At 37.8% G+C, this 17,790-nt stretch overlaps 1 protein-coding gene across 6 annotated transcripts in view; it reads right to left on the bottom strand.

Moving 5' to 3' along the window:
* Nucleotides 1-17,790, bottom strand: part of Fto (fat mass and obesity associated) — a 410,887-nt gene that overhangs the window by 263,107 nt on the left and 129,990 nt on the right. For all 6 annotated transcript variants that reach the window (XM_013516227.1, XM_013516224.1, XM_013516226.1 and 3 more), the window contains exon 3: nucleotides 9,648-10,263. In XM_013516227.1, coding sequence (XP_013371681.1) covers nucleotides 9,648-10,263 — 616 coding nt within the window. The remainder of the gene's footprint in view (nucleotides 1-9,647; nucleotides 10,264-17,790) is intronic.

Here is a 17,790-nt window from a genome sequence, read left to right as displayed (position 1 = left end):
TGGGCGACCTCAGGAAGATGCAGAGAGAGTTTTAGAGACATATACAACACTTTTATATTGTGCATAATAAAGAAGACCAGAACCAAATTAGGTCAACCCAAAGATAATTATTTGTTCATCCAGCTTTGAGTCAAGTTTTATCCAGCATTCAAAGTGCATATCCACAAACCAGTGTCCCTCTTTCCCAATCCCTGTGGAAAAGGATGACTGGCGATACAAAAGGTAAGGGTGGCTATTTGGAAGCCATGAGATGAAAGACAAAAAGTGAAGCATGTATTACTGAAACAAGGTCTGCCTGAAGTCAGTGAGATTTCTGGTCTTAGCACTGAGATAACTCCTTAGCATTTAAACCTAAGCCTGTTTAGCTGCAGTAAGTGTTACTTGCTATCAAAAGAATGCTCATACTGCAGAGATTGCAGCTGCAGAAATCAAGAGGTTTTGGACAGTGGCCACACTGTTACTGAACAGCACATACTTCTCAAGAACAACAAATACATAAAGATCAGAGTGGAAATTAATAAAATTAAGACTAAAAGAACAATGCAAAGGATCAATGGATCAAAGAGTTGGTTCTTTGAAAGGCTGGGACGGGATGTGGGGACAAGAGGCAGATGGTAGGAGGTAAGGAAAAGAGGAAATATGAAGGCTCAACATGTGTACATATACCAATTCCCCCACAGTGAATGTATTTACTATGATAGCACAAACACATACTAACAAAACATTGATAAGAAAAAGAACAGGTACTGATTTGGAGCAAAACATATTCATTTTCCATTATTTGAAGATACAAAGGGTCAATATATAAATCATGCCTTCAAGAATCTTGCTAATTTAATTCAAGCATGCAGAAAATGAGTTATAGTCTTAGAGTTAGGACAGAGTTCACAGTAGACACTGGAGAAAGTATTGCTAGGCTGAGTATGTTTATTGCTTGATTTGGGTGGTAGGTATACAGACACACTTAGTGGAATTCATCAAAATATGCTATGACATTTACATTAGTAACATTCTAAAAAGTCAATAGATAGGTTGGAAGATAAAGTTAAGGAAATCTTAAGATAAGATAAAAATTCAAAATGATTGATAATATAGGAAAATAGAGGTCCAACAATCAAATCATATGGATTCCAAAAAGAGGAGAAAACTGCAATTCAACAAAATGTTCAACAACTGAAGGATATGTGCTGCCTGATTGAAAGGCCTAAAAACAGCAGCATATGGGATGCAAATATCACCATGACATTGTAAGACACTAGAAAATGATCCACAAGACAATAACATAGAGAGTGAAGAAAAAATCAGCACCCTCAACAAGAACAGACAATGAAGATAGTAGTGCAATGTCCTCAAAGTTCTGAAGAAAAATTACTTCCTACCAACATTTCCATACACGAGGTCTATACACATGTTGTTATGGCTTAAAGATGAAATGCACCCCCCCAACTCTCATGTTTGCAGATGGGATCATGAGGGTGTTAACTTCTCTGATGAGCCACAGCTGAATGTGCTGTGAGGCCATAGGGTCAGGTTGGAGGAAGGAGTCACTAGAGGACGGTCTGAAGGGTGTGTCTTCTCTCCGGCTCTTCTCCAACCCTCTCTGCTTCCAGGCTGTCATACAATGAGCAGCTTGCCTTCTCCACAGCCTTCCACTATTGTGTTTCTGCTTGGGAGCTAGCCAAACGCACTGAAATCTCTGAAATTGTGAGTCAAGATACATCTTTTTTCCTTTAAACTGTGTATTCAGGATTTTGTTCCAGCAACAAAAAGCTGACTGATACAACTTTCAAAGAAGAATAAAGATAATTTAAGGCATTCAAAGTCACAAAAATTTACCTATTAATAACTTGTTCAAATAAGGAAAGAGAAAGACCTAGGATGCAAGAATCTGAACAGTAGACAAAGGAAAGAGGAGAAAGTCCTCTGGATTAAGATGAAGAGATAATACAAAATGGGAAAGCCATGTATCGTGCATAGAAGGCAACTGGTCCTGATTAGGAGACACAGGAAGACTCTTGAAGACATTCCTCCAAGACAAGAAACTGACAAAATATCTGATGGTTCTCAAGCACTTGAGAGTTAAATAACTGATAGAGAGCTTGGAATGTAACTGGTGGTGAGTACACAAAAGCTACCCAAACATACAAAAAGCAAGGCCCGGGGCTGGGGATTCAGCTCAGCAGCACAGCAACTGCCTGGCAATCACGAGGTCATGAGTTCAATTCCGGGGGGGGGGGGGGGAACAAGGCCAATGCTACTGAAAAACACTACAAGTTAAAAGAAGAGGTAAACTGACCACAAATGAATATAAGCTCTGAATTGCATTTTCATGGACATGATAACTACAAAGGCTGAATGCTAGTATAATCAAAATTATAACACATCTATAATGGAATGTAGGGAAATCACAAGAGTATGCACATGTATGCAGACAGGCAGAGAAAAGAGAGTTAAGTAAATCCTTAACTTCCATATCATGAAGCCAACAGACACTGCTCAAAACAGTATCTTATTACCTCCCAAGAGCACTGACTAAAAGATTAGAAATAACTGCCTCTGGCGAAATGAAAATGGGGAGAAAAGGCCTAGATTACTACTGTTTTAGCGAACCCTATAGAAACTTTTTAATTTCTGAAATTATACCAGTGTAATAATGTTAATTAAAATTAAAAGTAATTAAAATTTTTTGAATGCTTACTAAGTACTAAACATTGTAGTCATAGTAATTGCATTTCACATATATTTAATCCTCACAGTCCGGGGACAAGTACTGCCCTTACTTATTTTACAAATAAAAAAAATCATACAGAATTAAGTAATTTGTTTAAGCTCCCATGACTAATTAATAACAATATAAATTATTCAACCAATAGTATAGAATTAAAATGCTTGATAATGTCATAAACAACAACTGTTCTACTACAAGTTGCTTGTTATCCCTTACTTATCACATTGTGACAGTCAAAATTTAGCTTTTTTCAAGAAAATATGTGCAAGACACATATCTGATAAGGAATTAATACCTAGAATATATAAAAAATTCATTAAAACCCAATTCAAGCTGGGTCGGGGATATAGCTCAGTGGCACAGTGTCTGCCTGGCAAGCACAAGGTCCTGAGTTTGATTTCCAGTACCAAAGAAATTTTAGAAATGAATAAAAACACTTAATAAAACCCCAAATCAAAGATGGGCAAAGGATAAGAATGAACATTTCCCAGAGAAGATATATAAATGGCCAATAAGGATATGAAAAGATGCTCAGTATCATTAATCAATAGGTAAATAAAAATCAAAACGACAATGATATATCACTTCACATCCATTAGCATGGCTATCATCAAACACCAGAATACAGTAAGTTTTCACATACATGTAGAAAAGAAAGAACCCTTGTACAATGCTAGTGAGAATGTAAAATAGGTGCTGCGGAAAAAGGTATAGCAGTCCCTGAAAACAGTCAATGCTAAATTACCATTTAATCCAGCAATTCCACCTATGTACACAGTATGCACAAAAGAAGCAAAAGCAAAGACTCAAATAGACAACTTGATCACAGCATTATTCACAATAACCAAAGACAGCAACATCCAAATATCCACTGATAGTGGGTTAAATATAGTACACACATGCAATGGAATACTCTTAAGCCTTTAAAAAGAATGAAATTCTACTACATGTTATGGACAGATCTTGAGGACAGTATATTCAGGGAAATAAACTAAACACAAAGACAAAAACTGTGGGATTCCACTTATATTACGTACTAGAGTAGTCACATACAGAGAGACGGAAAGTGGAATTAGTGGTCAGGAGAAAATGAGGAAGGGGAATGGGAATCACTGTTCAATACGGATAGAATTTAGGACGAGATGATGAAAATATTCTGGAGATATGCAGTTGTGATGGTCAAACAAGATGAATGTACTTAATGCTACTGAACTATATACTTAAAATGATTATAATAGTAAATCTTGCATATAAATTTTTTACCGCAATAAAGAGTAAAAAGGTAGATTAAACTATTGTACACATAACTATATGGGTGAATCTCAATTATGCTACGTACATAACTAGTACATATGTATAATTCTAAAATCATACATAAACAGCAAAGGGACATAGGAAATTCCTGGGTCATGGATTGTGCATTACCTTGATTGTGGGGATAATTTCACAGACATGTTTGAATGTAGGAAAGTGTAAATGTCAAATATATACTACATAGTTTACTGCACATCAATTATGTCTGGATAAAGTTATCATTGAGAGAAGAAAAGAATTCAGCCATTCTTGTTGGCTTAGCCTTTCTTGACAATGTGAGGTAATACTTCTGGTCTCCCTTTCTCACTCGCACTGAAATTCTGCCAACTCTCCTTTTTGGGGGGGGGAAATAACTAGGACTGTATTTGCCCATTTCTCACCACCTCTGCCTCTCGTAATCTGGTCATCATCTAGATTACCGTGTCGTCCTCTTTCAACTCTCCTGAGCATAGTGCAGCTTCTCTTCTTCTACTCAAAACTCTGCAATGGCTCCCGATGACACTCCAACTATGAGTCTAGTATTTTGTATTATGGTATCATAGATCCTATCTTCTGTTCTCCATGTCCTTGCCTTCCTGTCTTCATTTCTGCTCCTTTTTCCCTTTCTCTTCCTCTATCCCTTCCATACTTCTGGCTTGTGGAACATCCCTATCATTCTCCACGGAGGTCCACTTGCGTTCCATGTTCTTTACGAGACAGTTCTCTCTTCAAATTTCCAACTGACTCATTCTTTCCAGCCTATACTCAGACCTTACTTTCTGAAAGAGGCCGTATATAACATCTCAACATAAGGCTTAAGTCTGGCCCTTACTCTTGTTACACAACCTACTTTTTAATTTTCTGTCTCCTCTTGCTCAAATGTAAATTCAATGAGGGCAAGGATTTCTGTGTTTTGTTCACTGTTTCATGCTCAACTTCTAGAACAGTGCTTAGCAAATAAGCGATGTGAATTGTTAAATGAATAAGTAACTTCATAGGGAGCCAAAAAGAGAGTGAGTTGTAGGACCAGCTCACTACTACTTACCACTGAGTAGTAAACGTGACTTTAAGAATAAGTGTCAAGACATGGCATGATGCAATAAAACAAGCACAGGTCAAATGTGTTTTGAGACAGTGATGCTGATGAGGAAAAAAAACCCTACCTGCAATTACAATCTAGTGTTTCCTGATCTCAAAGAATATAGAAAAACTCATTTCTAAATGGACACTCAAGAACTATAAAAACAAATTTCTATCCTTAAAAGGATTCTACTTTTCCCACATCAGAGACATAATTAGAAATCCTAGAGTTCCAGGAAAATTACTGCAAAGCCCCTACTTTTTAGGCTAAAAAAATACTCAGCAGGATACATTCTGTGAGCCTCTTTTGCCCTTCAGAGGAGACCTGGAAAATAATGGAGAGAATACAAAATACATGGCACTAGCTAAAAAATTTTTAAATTGCTTTTGCTATAATAAAGACAATATCATAGAAAATGTTTTCTTCAATATAAATAAACAAAACTGGTAACTAGCAGTTATTGTCTAAGTGATGTTTCTGCAAGTATTCCAGTCAAAGAACAAGGTATTGGGCCATATTAAACAATAGGTTTTAATGCCTTCTCTGCTAAAATCCATTTTTTACACCTAGGAGTAACAAGCAATTGCCAGCAAAGCTGGAATAGGAAAATCAAATACTCTGCTTATTTACATATGGTTCCCTGAAGCCATTCCTGATTAAAAATTGTACCATTTCAATCTTCCTTCTGAAGATATCTATTAACTAGAAATTCATGTGAAAGCCAACGAATTTAGTATATAATTACACATATCCTATACAAATTACTTCTCAATGACCTTTATTCATGGAAATAAACCAAAGGGAGATGATTGGCTCATTATAAATCTACGAGATTTCCCTGGGAAAAGATATTGAGAGCAAAGTCCTGAAAGATCTAAAGCTTCAACTGAATTTATTTCCAGCAGAAGGTAATCACTTCTGAATCTAAACTCCCAATGCATTTGATGTGAACTTCTCTAGTGGCAAGCAACACTTTGCAACTGACATCCCTGATCCCATCACAAAGTGACTATAGGACCTTGGGCAAGCTACTTTCCCGCTTCCCTCAGAGACCAGACTCAGGTGATTTCAAAAGTCTCCTCCAGATCTAAAGGCTGACCATTTCATAATAAAATCACAAGAATCTACAATCATGTGTTTCTCAAGGTAAGAAGTGCATTTGATTTACCTCTGGACCTCGTATTATCTAGAACAGTTAATTGAACTTCCCTTAGCAATGGCCCAACAAACATGTATAAGGACATGGAAAACAGCTGAGTTTCTAGAGTTTCCACTCTGTGTGACCCTCTCCAGCCCCACCACTCTAACCAGGATTTTAACCCAAGTGGCTCTCTTCAAGTCTACCCTTACCATCGTTCTGGAAGGAATATAAGAAGGCCAGAGAACTAAACATCTTCTCTCTTGGTAGAAATTCATCCACCAGAAAGCTTCAAGGCACTTAATTTGTACAACATCTGGCCCAAAATCACACAAATAGCCAGAGACCTGGAGAAAGGTTCCATTTCATAGAATAAGCTAATTTAATAGACTCTAATCACTTGAGAGTACGTGCTAGAAAATTATAGCAGATGCAGAATGAAGTTGGGGGAAAAAGTATCAGGACCTTAAAGGGGACAAGTAGATCCCCTTACCCATCCCAAAGATAGCTCCACCAATGGAATAGGGAATACCTACTCATAAGGTACACAGGCTTGGATGTTAAGACTTAAGAGACTAGAAGGTCTCAGTTTAAATCCAAGCTCTGCTAATTACTAACTATATAACCATGAAAAAATTAATCATCCTGCTGTGCCTCAGTTTCTTCATCTGTAAAATGAGAATATTAGTATAGTCATGCATCACTTAACACTAGGCATATGTTCTGAGAAATGTGTTATGAGACAGCTTTCTCATTGTATAAATACCAGAATGTACTTACCCAAACCTAGATGGTACAAGATAGTCACTCAAAACAGCCTCTTGATGCAATCAAAAGACAGGATAAACATCACATGTATAATGCTACTTTTTACTTAACACAGCAGTGTTTTATAGAAAACTTTTAAAATAAAGAGAATACTGTAAAATAACAAAAGTATGGTACAGTAAACATATAAACCAGTATATGATCACTACCAAGTATTATTATATCATTGTACATGCTATTATTTTTTTTTTTTTTTTTGGTTTTTCTCCGGTACCGGGAACCGAACTCACGACCTTGCGCTTGCCAGGCAGGCGCTTTGCCGCTGAGCTAAATCCCCAGCCCCCAACATGCTATTATTTTATACAACTGGAAGCACCGGAGGCCTGTTTACACCAGCATCACCAAAACCACATGAGTAATTCATAGTTCTACAAAATTAAAAGGTCACTAGGCAACAGCAAATGTTGACCTCCATTATAAACTTATTGCACCACCAACAGTATATGCAGTACCTCTTTGACCAAAATAGCACTATGCAGAGCACCACTGTTCTTAATTACTACTTCAGTCATCCAGTTGTTGTGAAAAAAATAAAATGAGTTAGCATGTAAAATGCTTATAATAGTGCCTCATATACAGTAGGTGCTCAAACAATAGGAGCTTTTTGGGGGGAATCTTGAGAGTTAAGAAAACAAAGCAATTATACTGCTCCTACAGGTCTGAATTGTGTAGTTCCCTCTTCAAGGTGATAACTGCAAGCATAAATATTCCTATATTTAGATATAATTTATATTTGTGGATTTTATCAGTATAAACTACTCTCAACTAGAGTAGTTTATAAACTACAAACTATGCTTAAAAATGTTAATTCCTTTCAGAAAGATACTCTGCATTCTCAAATCAACTTGATCATGCATGTGAAGGGAGTACAATAGAACTATTAAACTGCAAGACTGAGAAGAAATGGGAGGACAAAGACACCTTTGTGGCAGTTTGTGCTATCACATGCCACTACTACAGTTTCTGGAAGCTGCCTCTGTAAGAAAGAAAGTAACAAACTCAATTGTTTCTTCCCTTCAGAGTTCTTGGATGTGATGGTTCTTTAATCCCTGGCAAATCCTTACTAAAGATCAGAGGATCTCAGTTCTTTCCATTAGGACAGCACCGAATCCCTTCAAGGGATTTTCTTGGGTCACTGTTACTATTCAGGAGGCCAAGGATACTGGTGAAATTTCCAAGCTCTGAAGGAAGGGAAAAGGAAAAAGAAAAGATTTTTTTAAAAAGGGTAAAATGGAAAAAAGCTTTGTAAATAGGGATGAGAAGGTTGAAGGAAGGAGAGGGGATTGGGAAAAAAAAGAAGAATCAAAATAAACCACATATGGGTACAATTCCCTATGATGAATATGATCATTATGTATATCTAAAATGATCATTATGAATACGATCATTATGTATACCAATAAACTTAATTTAAAAAAAAACTAGTACCTTGTTCTGAACTGAAAATACAAGGTAAGGATACTAGTTATCCTGGGGAAATTTTTGAGACTAAGAAATTTTAAGAGTACTGTGAGATTTTTTTTTTATCTCTAAAATCCCTTCTCTGGAACAATCGTTTTACTAAACAAACAAAAAAACACTAAAAGTAACAATAAAAATGCGAGAAAAAATAAAACAGTGAGAAGAGTTAATACTATATCTTATGTTCCTCTGTCAAATAGTCAAAGAAGAAAATGTTGGCCATGCTGGCCTTTACATCTCCAGGTACCCTATGTGTAATCCTATTCTGAGAAACTATGGAGACTCTAAACCAGCGGTGGCAAACCTACGGCATGCAGGCAGCAGAGGGCTGTCTGCAACACTGAAACCTCTAAAAGGTTCGTCATGACTGCAAATGCACAGAAACCAAACAACAGAAAAAGGAAAACTTGCGTAAGCCACTAAAGAGTGGCCTACGATCTCTGCTCTAAGGCAACCAGGTTTCAGAAAAAGCTAGCTCAAGTTTGCCACAGCAACCCTATGCCATCTAAAACTGCAGAACTGTGCAGGGAGCAAGGGAGCTTCGGGAAAACAAAGGAATGCCAGCTTAGAAAAGTCACCTCCACTGCTTCTGGTAAGGAAGGATAGTGGTAAATACGAGAAGAAACCGGGAACAAGTCCATACTCGACAAATCATGCCCATCAAGATAGTGATGTCAACCATAATAAAATATTTTGGCAAGACAAGAAATGTGCACCTGTGAGACCCTGGAAAGATTTGACAGATTGCTGTTTTCCCAGCCCTTGATCAGCAAGTTAATTATAGTAACTGTACAACGACTCTGAGCTTTACAGAAAGGCAGTTGGCTGTATGAATCCAAGATGCTGCTCTCCTGGGCATGGGAAAGACAAAATGACAGTAGTGCTTACATGCAAAAAAATTCGGAGTGCAGTGCAACAATAAGCCAGATAGCAGAGCGAGATGAAAAGGAAGTATATTCTGTAGACGCATAAGGCCTCAAAAGTACACACAACACACAAATACACACATATTCATGCACATATATACATATATATATTTGTGTTTTGCTTTTGTTTAAGAGTCTAAACAACTCTGATCATACTATAATTATGGCTGCTTTTCCCTGAGCAGACTGTACCTTCACAGCTATAATTGTACACCGCCACTGCTGACCTGTCCACCAGGTTTTCGTCATGGTGCCAGCTCACCGCCATTTTCCCCATACCAAAGTAAGGCTCCTCTTTCAAATATGGCATCTTCTGAGGATCCAAGAAATTCAGCAAAGTTACATTATATGCTGCTCTGCTCTTCATGTCCACTTCATCATGGGATGACCCCATCCCCACTCTGGGGAACTCGGTCATAAACACTGGCACGGCATCTTCTTTGGCCTTCTCTTTCACAGCAAGTTCTTCCAAAGCCTGGATGGTCTCTATCTGCAGATAGTCATTGAGCTTAAGGAAGGTCTGACAAGCAGCAGCAATCTCTGCCTCAGTGTAGCTTACATTAGAACCCTTAACAGGCCAGGGTACTGTAAAGAGCCTGGTATTCAGGTACTTGTAGGTGCAGCCAGGATTCCCAATGAGGATGCGAGACACTGGAGTGAGAAAATCTTTGCCTTGGATCCTCACCAGGTCCCGAAATAAGCAGCCATGCTTGCGCAGTGTGAGAAAGGCTTCCTGAACCTCTTTATGGAGCTCCGCGGACACACCGCCTGCTTCTCGGAGAATCAGCTTAGGGTATTTCAGCTGCCACTGAAACAAAACCAAAGCAAAAAGATCAATTTTTATGGACAGCAGACAGCTATCTCTTGCTGTCACATAGCTTTCTACCAAGTCAAGTCAATAAAACAATAAGAAAAACAATCCCAAATTGTGATAAATATTAGGATAGAAACAACCCAGTGGGAAACCTGCCATGAGGAGAGGAGGGAATCTCTTCAGAGATTGAATTTAAGGTGAGATCTTCAAAACAGAAAGAACCAGCCATGCGACAAGCTTCAGGAAGATACAGAAGATAGACCAGAACTGTGAAGGCACGGAAGAAAGAGACCGAACAGTTCTAAGGCCAAAAAGAAGGCCAGTTTTACTAAAGCACAGGAGCCAAAGGCATGATGAGGATAAGAGAGAGGCTGAGGCCAGAACACACACAGCCTCAGAAGTCACATTAAGAATTCTCTAAGTATACCTGAGGCATTTCAAGGGGAGAAGAATAATTTGATTTATATTTTATAAAATCACTTTTAGTTATAAAAGGCATGGATTGGAAAGAGGCAAAGGAAAAATGTAGAAAATCCTATTAGGTGCTATTATAACCATCCAGGATAAAAATGTTGAGAGTCTGGATTAAGGTAGAAGCACAGATAAAATACATATTTTATAGGTAGGGGATGTAGTTATGGCTCAGATGTGAGGGGTAAAGAAAGAAGTTAAAGCCGGCAGTGGTGGCTCATGCCTGCAATGCCAGCACTCAGGAAGCAGAAGTTATGAGACCTGGGCTACACAGTAAATTCAAGATCAGCCTGAATTACATAGCGAGACCCTGTCTCAAACAAACAAACAAAAACAAAACAAAAAAGAAAGAAGTTAAGGATGACTTCCAGATGTGTGGATTTAATAACTGAATTACTTTTTTTGAAATAAGTAAGACCAAGGCAAAACAGAAATGGCAGGGACAAGAACAGGGAGGAATGAAGGGCTTTACTTTGGAGTTGTCACCATTAAGCTATCTAGCTGTGAAATCTCAGGTGGAAGTAGCAAATGGCAACTGGATATACACAGATGGAGCTCTGTGGGGCCAGGAGCTTGCTGCGCAAACCATCAGCACACAGCTGATTCATAAAGGCCTACAGTTGGATGAATCACCAAGGAAAACAGTCAAAATACAGATGAGGGACCAACATTAATTCCGGACTTGTAGAAAAAGGTTCAGCACAAGAACAAGTAGAAAACCAAAAGAATTTATTAAAGTAGAAGCCACATGAGAAGACTATTTCAAGAATGGAGTAGTCAACTGTATCTACTGAGATGAGGTCACGCAAGAGGAGGACAAATGACCCATTAGATTCAACAATATGGGAATCATTGATGACAATGACCAAGGCACTTTCAGCTAGGTACTAGGGATAGAAGTTAGATTTGGGTAAGAAAAAGAAGAAGTAGAAATGCCATGTATAGATGTCTCTGGGTAGTTTTGTCATGATAGGGAACAGAAAAACAGAAAAATTGATAAAGAGGAATGCTAGGTCAAGGGTCCACCCTTAATGGTGGAAAACACTAGTGTACAATATAGCTTGTCAGTACAGTCATGAAATGATACAAGAGGAAGAGGCCAATGATGCAGAAGAGAGGATGACTAACTGAAAGACTAAGCTCAAAAGTATCTAGAGTACCAGGCTCCCACATGAGGCATGCAGGGATTTGCCATTAGAATTTGGAGAAAAGGAAAATAATAAAATTGTTGTTTTGTGTTTATCTAAGAGGAAAGAAATCAAGCTTTCATAAAATACATATGCATACACATATGTGATTAATATGAGTAGTATCATAAAAAAGACTACAAGCAGTTTGCAGAATTCCCTTCATATCCACTCTTGACAGCCTTCTGTGCACATTTCTTCCCACCTACTCATTCAGTTATACCATGGGGATAGCTTGAAACTGGCTGTGGTGACAGTATTCAGACTACAGAGATCAGAAATCACTAAAAATCAAGGCTGCTTTTTTTCCCCATGGACAGGCAGTTGGTAAACATTTAGTGGGATACCACTGTATGTGTTCAAAAAATGAGACACAAAAATGTGATCCAAACATTTGGCTAGAAGGAGAGATACTTCCTATATTACAACAGGCTGAAAAGAGGGGGAAAAAAAGATATAAATTCAGGCAGGATGGTAAATTTGACAATTGGAAAATGAGTAACTTCCATGACTTTTGGTTTTGTTTTGTTTAGGTGTGGCTTTGTTGTTGTTTCACTTTGTTTTGTTTTGGTGACTGGAAAGCACTTTAGTTATCTCAATGAAATATAAATGGATCTCTAGCTATGAATGTGTGCTAGTCATCAGAGCTGTTTGCCAAATAATTGCAGATTTTTCCCCTACCACCTAGCTTTTTGGGACCACTGTAGAATTTCAGCTCCTGGGCCATTCATGTTGGATGAAACATGTGATTGCTTCTGTCCAATGAGAGATTATGGCTGTCACTGCCAGGCCAAGATCCACCTGAACACCTTTTACTTTTTGCACAGTACCATCTGGTAGCTGTTCTTGGATCTTGGAATTACTTTTATGAGCAGTACCTTTCTGCCAGTCCACAAATGATATGCAAAATGTGTAAGAAATATTGGTGTACAAAGCCACTAATATTTAAGGGTTGTTTATAACTGAAGCATAATTGAGCTTATTCTGCTTTCTGTAAGCACAAGAAACAGAGGGTCTTTAGGAAATTAGAAGCCATGTTCAGAAGAAAAGATAACGTAGGGAAGTCTGGATGTGGAAAATGACTGCACTAAGTAAGGGTATTAGGATTGCCCTGCTTCTCACAGTGCCTATCTGACATGTGTGACCAAGAATTTAAAAATGAAAAGATCAGAGACATGTGACATACTACCATGGACTGTCATTGAGACTGCCAGAGATCCATTAGGATTTATAATTTCTATACTTCCTTTATCCCAGCTGGCAAACAAAACAGTGATATCATACTTTCTATTTACACAGAGAGCAATACAATCCTGTAAACAGAGACTGAACATTCAGGAGCTATGAGCAGCAACTCTAATTTTATCACTAACTGGTATTTTCTGAGCAAGTCCCTGAGGCATCAGTAAATTCATACACCTAATTAGCAGCAGTGATTAAGAAATTTCTCCACATGTTCTTAACAACATCAGTTTTCTTTGAATGGTCCTTAGTATAGAATACTAAAGGAAGTTCAATAATTTCTAAAAACTATTTTTCAATACACATTCCCTCTGGGAATAAGACAGAAGAGAATACCAAAAACAACGTGTGCACCTTAACACACATACACACACACACAAACTTGCTGCGCAGTTCAGTACACAAAGAGGCTAGACTACATAAGACATATTTAACCCAAGCAATTTATGCTGTTTTATGAAAAATAAAAGCAAAAAACTACAGTTGGACCTGAGATTAGTAACAAGATAATTAGACAAGAGGATTCTGGTTTTGTAAAAGTAAAACGAAATGTATACATGTAAACAGAGAAAAACAAAATCTTGGGGAAAATGTAGTCCAAAATTGTGAGTAATTATCTCTGGGCAGTGTACTCGGATATCATTTTAATTTACTTTTTTATATCTATATTATTTTCAAATTATCCAAAATAAGCATAAGGAAAAAAATTAAGACAAGGATGTTGCACTCTAAAATTCTTGATCTTCATGACATTTCTTATATTTAATCAAGAAATTCTTTTTAATGTTCCAGAATTAACAAAAATTCTCAAAAAAATTTGTTACTATTTGAATCTAATGTTCAAAGCTTTTGGAAATTCCATCACAATGAAAATAATCACTGGCTAATTTTGTCACTATCTCAAAAAAAAAAAAATACAAGAGAGAAATCTCCCAATCTAAATGCCTTCTTTTATTATTTTTAATAATGAAATTAGTGCTTGACATAAAAGTGCAGCATAGAAGGAGCACCAAGACAGTGGATTGGTAAGCAGCAGAGAAAAAGCCTTTCTGCGAGTTACCATCCAGACACTGAAGTACAGCAACAGGAGGAAGACAAGGAAGAGGGAAGTTCAACCTCTGGGCCCAGGAAGGATCTCAAGTATGAATTGAAGACCACACCGAGAGTGAGAAGAGAAACTCCAAAGAAGAAGAAGGAGGTAGCTGGCAGTGATTTCTCCCTGAGATGAGACTCACTGTGTGAGAGGAGTGGTTCAAAAGTGCAGACACACAGTGAATGCTGACAAACTCAGAGGCCTCTACGGAGAGATGCAGCAGTCCAGAGGACAACAGAAGTGAAGGACTGTACTAGCTGGCAGTGAGTACTAAGGGCTCAGTCATACCACACAAGAGACAGATTGGCTGGAAGCCATTGAACAACTAGCTCCCAGCTGGGCTCAGGCCTGTGGAAGATGCACTGATGGCTGCAGGCTGAATGAGTCTGGTCATGCTCAGAAGTGCTCAGATTATCCACTACCCCACCAAAAAGCTACTGCTGGCTTGCAGGAGTAGATCAGCATGGATCAGGATTCTGTAATCACATGTTGTCTACCAGTGACAGCAGACACAAAACTAGATATAGACTTTTTTTTCTTTATATTTTGTTTATATAAAGTTTCTTTATATAAAGTTCCCTCCCTCTTGTTTGTTTATTGTGGTAGTGGTGGTTTTCTTTTGGTTTTTGTTTCTTTGGTTTTTTTTTTTCTATACTTCACTGTTTGATCTTATTGTTACAAGAGCAGGAACACGATTTCTACCCTCTTTGTGGTTCTTGTCATGTTCTGTTCTTTGTTTTATCTCTTCCTTCTCTCTTTCCCTCCAGACTCTGCACCAGTTCCCCAAAGTTAGTGCGATCCCACTGTGTCACCCAATGTTATAGTTTATGTCTGTGTGTCCCCCCAAAGCCTCATGAGGTAACGGGGCAGGCTTTTAAAGTTTGATTAAGGGTGTGAGAGCAGCACCCGCCCTGGGGTGGATAGTTTGCATATGTAAGGGAGAGGAAGAGAGTGCTTGAGGCCATTCCTCCCCCATTCCACCCTGGTGTGGGCTTGTTACTTAGCTGTGCTGTGTTCTGCAACCCTGAGCTGTAGCTCTCTGCCATGTGCCAGTCTGCCTTGTAATCTGCCAAGTATGGACTGAAACCTCCACAAACTGTAAGCGAAATAAACCTTTCCTTCCTTAAATTTGGGCATCAGATATATTGTCCCAGCAACGAGAGAAAAGTAACCAAGACACCCAGACTTACTTCCAATCTCTTCCTCTTCTTCTATTTCCCTATTTTCTCCCTAACCCCTTTTAAATTTTAACAGCTGAGCGGAAAATTGACACAGTAAAGACTTATATACTGCATATAACTTTGTGTTTTGTTTCAGATTTTGTTATATAATCACAAATCCAGTTCATACAGTTTAGGGCTTTAATTAATAACTACCTCCATTTCTCATTTTCTGGGCTGTGTTTGATGGTACTGTTATTCCTGATGGGACCACTTCAGACAAAATGTTATGTAATTTTTCTAAACAGCTACTCTTCTTGGTATTGCAAGGCTGAGACTGACTAAGGGTTATAGAAAATTCTGTGGCACAGTGTCAAAGAACCAGGGGTTGGACAAGCAGGAAATAACTTCTCCTCCACAACAAATGGAAGAGGTAGGATCTTGCAACAGACTAAAAATCCAAAATCAAGTTATATCTGTAAGATACCTCAGAGAAGTAGTTATTACCTAAGGGATATAAATACTAGCAATAAAGCAACCCACCATAGGCAATTTACAAGCATCATTCTAGGAAGAAGGAAGGAAAGAAGGAAGGAAGGAAGGAGACAAAGAAAGGAAAAAGAGAGAGAAAAAAAAGATAGAAGGAGGGAGGGAGAAAGGGAGACAGAAAGATAGAAAAAGAAAAAGAGAGAGAGAGAAAAAGAAAGGAAGAGAGAAAGAAAGAAAAAAAGAAAGAAAGAAAGAAAGAAAGAAAGAAAGAAAAGAAAAGAAAACAAAAGAAAATGAAAACACACTTAAACAAGATGCAGCCCCAGACATCGAATTTACCAAAGGCAAACACAGTGGGTAGAGGTGGGACAACCTGAAAGTCACCACCTGGCCTCTCTGAAGTGGTAACAAAAATCAATAGAATGAGACTCTAGAAAATAATCAAATCAGAAATAATTTCACAAAAACCTGAAGAGATGGTGTCCACAACGAAAACCATGTTTAGTGACTCTAGAACAGATACAGATTTAAAAAAAAAATAGAAGAGCATAAAAAATTATGAAAGCCATGAATGCTCAGTGTAGGAAAGAAATGAAATCAATAAGGCAGATTCAAGTAGATATCCAGCAGAATAAAAAAATTCCACTGAAAGTATCTGCAGCAGGATAAGCCAATGCAAAGACATGAACTCAGACGTAGAAGACAGGCTTGTGGTTAGCAATCATGAAAAGAAAGATTTCTTTAAAATAGCATGGGACCAAGAGAAATCAATCCAGCAGCTGCTAGATAAAGCAAAGAAGAATAACTTGAGATTGATTGGAGTCAATAAAACAGCAGGAAATAGCACAAATGATACCAAAAACCTGTTCACAGACATGATGGCAGAAAACTTCCCTGGGAGGGAAAAAAAATTTGACATACACTAAGTGAGGCATATAGAACTCCAATTAGTCACAATCAAAACAAAATTTACAGCCAGGCATGCCATAGTCAAGATTCCAGAAATTCAACACAAGAATAGAATCTTAAAAGTTGTTAAGGAAAAGAAACAAATCACCTATAAAGGAAAGCCCATCAGAATCACAGCTGACTTTTTAGCCCAAACCCTCAAGTCAAGGAAAGCTTGGACTGAAGTATTTCCAGTTCTAAAGGAAAACAGTCTTCAATCTAAATTGATACATCCCACAACTCCATCAAAACTGGTGGAGAAATAAAATACTTTCATGACAAAAAAAATCTGAGGAAATTTATGACCACAAAAAAGCACTTCAAAATGTTTTGAAGGATATTCCAGAAAGAGGTAACAAGGACTACACGTCCATGACCACTAATTGAAGGAATCCACCAGGCAAGGAATACAGTTAAACAGAGGGAGAGAAAAAGGTGGCAGTAAACAACAGGAAAATAACGTGACAAGGATAAGTCAAAATGTATCAGCTATAACAATCAATGTTAATAATCTCAATTCACCAATCAAAAGACACATAGTGGCAAAATAAATCAAGAAGCAAGCTCTAACAATATGCTGCATATAAGAAACACATTTAATTCAGAAAGAAATTCATAGACTGAAAGTCAAACGATGGAAAACTATACTCCATGTGACAAGAACCCAGAAAAAAGCATGGGTAGCTATTCTATTTGCTGACAAAGTGAATTTCAAGCCAAGACTCATTAAGAGAAAGAAAGAAAGAAAGAAAGAAAGAAAGAAAGAAAGAAAGAAAGAAAGAAAGAAAGAAAGAAAGGGGTAGAGAGAGAGAGAGAGAGACAGAGAGAGACAGAGAGAGAGAGACAGAGAGAGAGAGACAGAGAGAAAGAAAGAAAGAAAGAGAAAGAAAGAAAGAAAGGAAAGAAAGAAAGAAAGAAAGAAAGAAAGAAA

The sequence above is a fragment of the Chinchilla lanigera genome, unplaced genomic scaffold (assembly GCF_000276665.1).
Source record: "Chinchilla lanigera isolate Chin_1 unplaced genomic scaffold, ChiLan1.0 scaffold00032, whole genome shotgun sequence".
NCBI lineage: Eukaryota > Metazoa > Chordata > Mammalia > Rodentia > Chinchillidae > Chinchilla > Chinchilla lanigera.
This window is presented reverse-complemented; position numbering and strand designations above follow the sequence as displayed.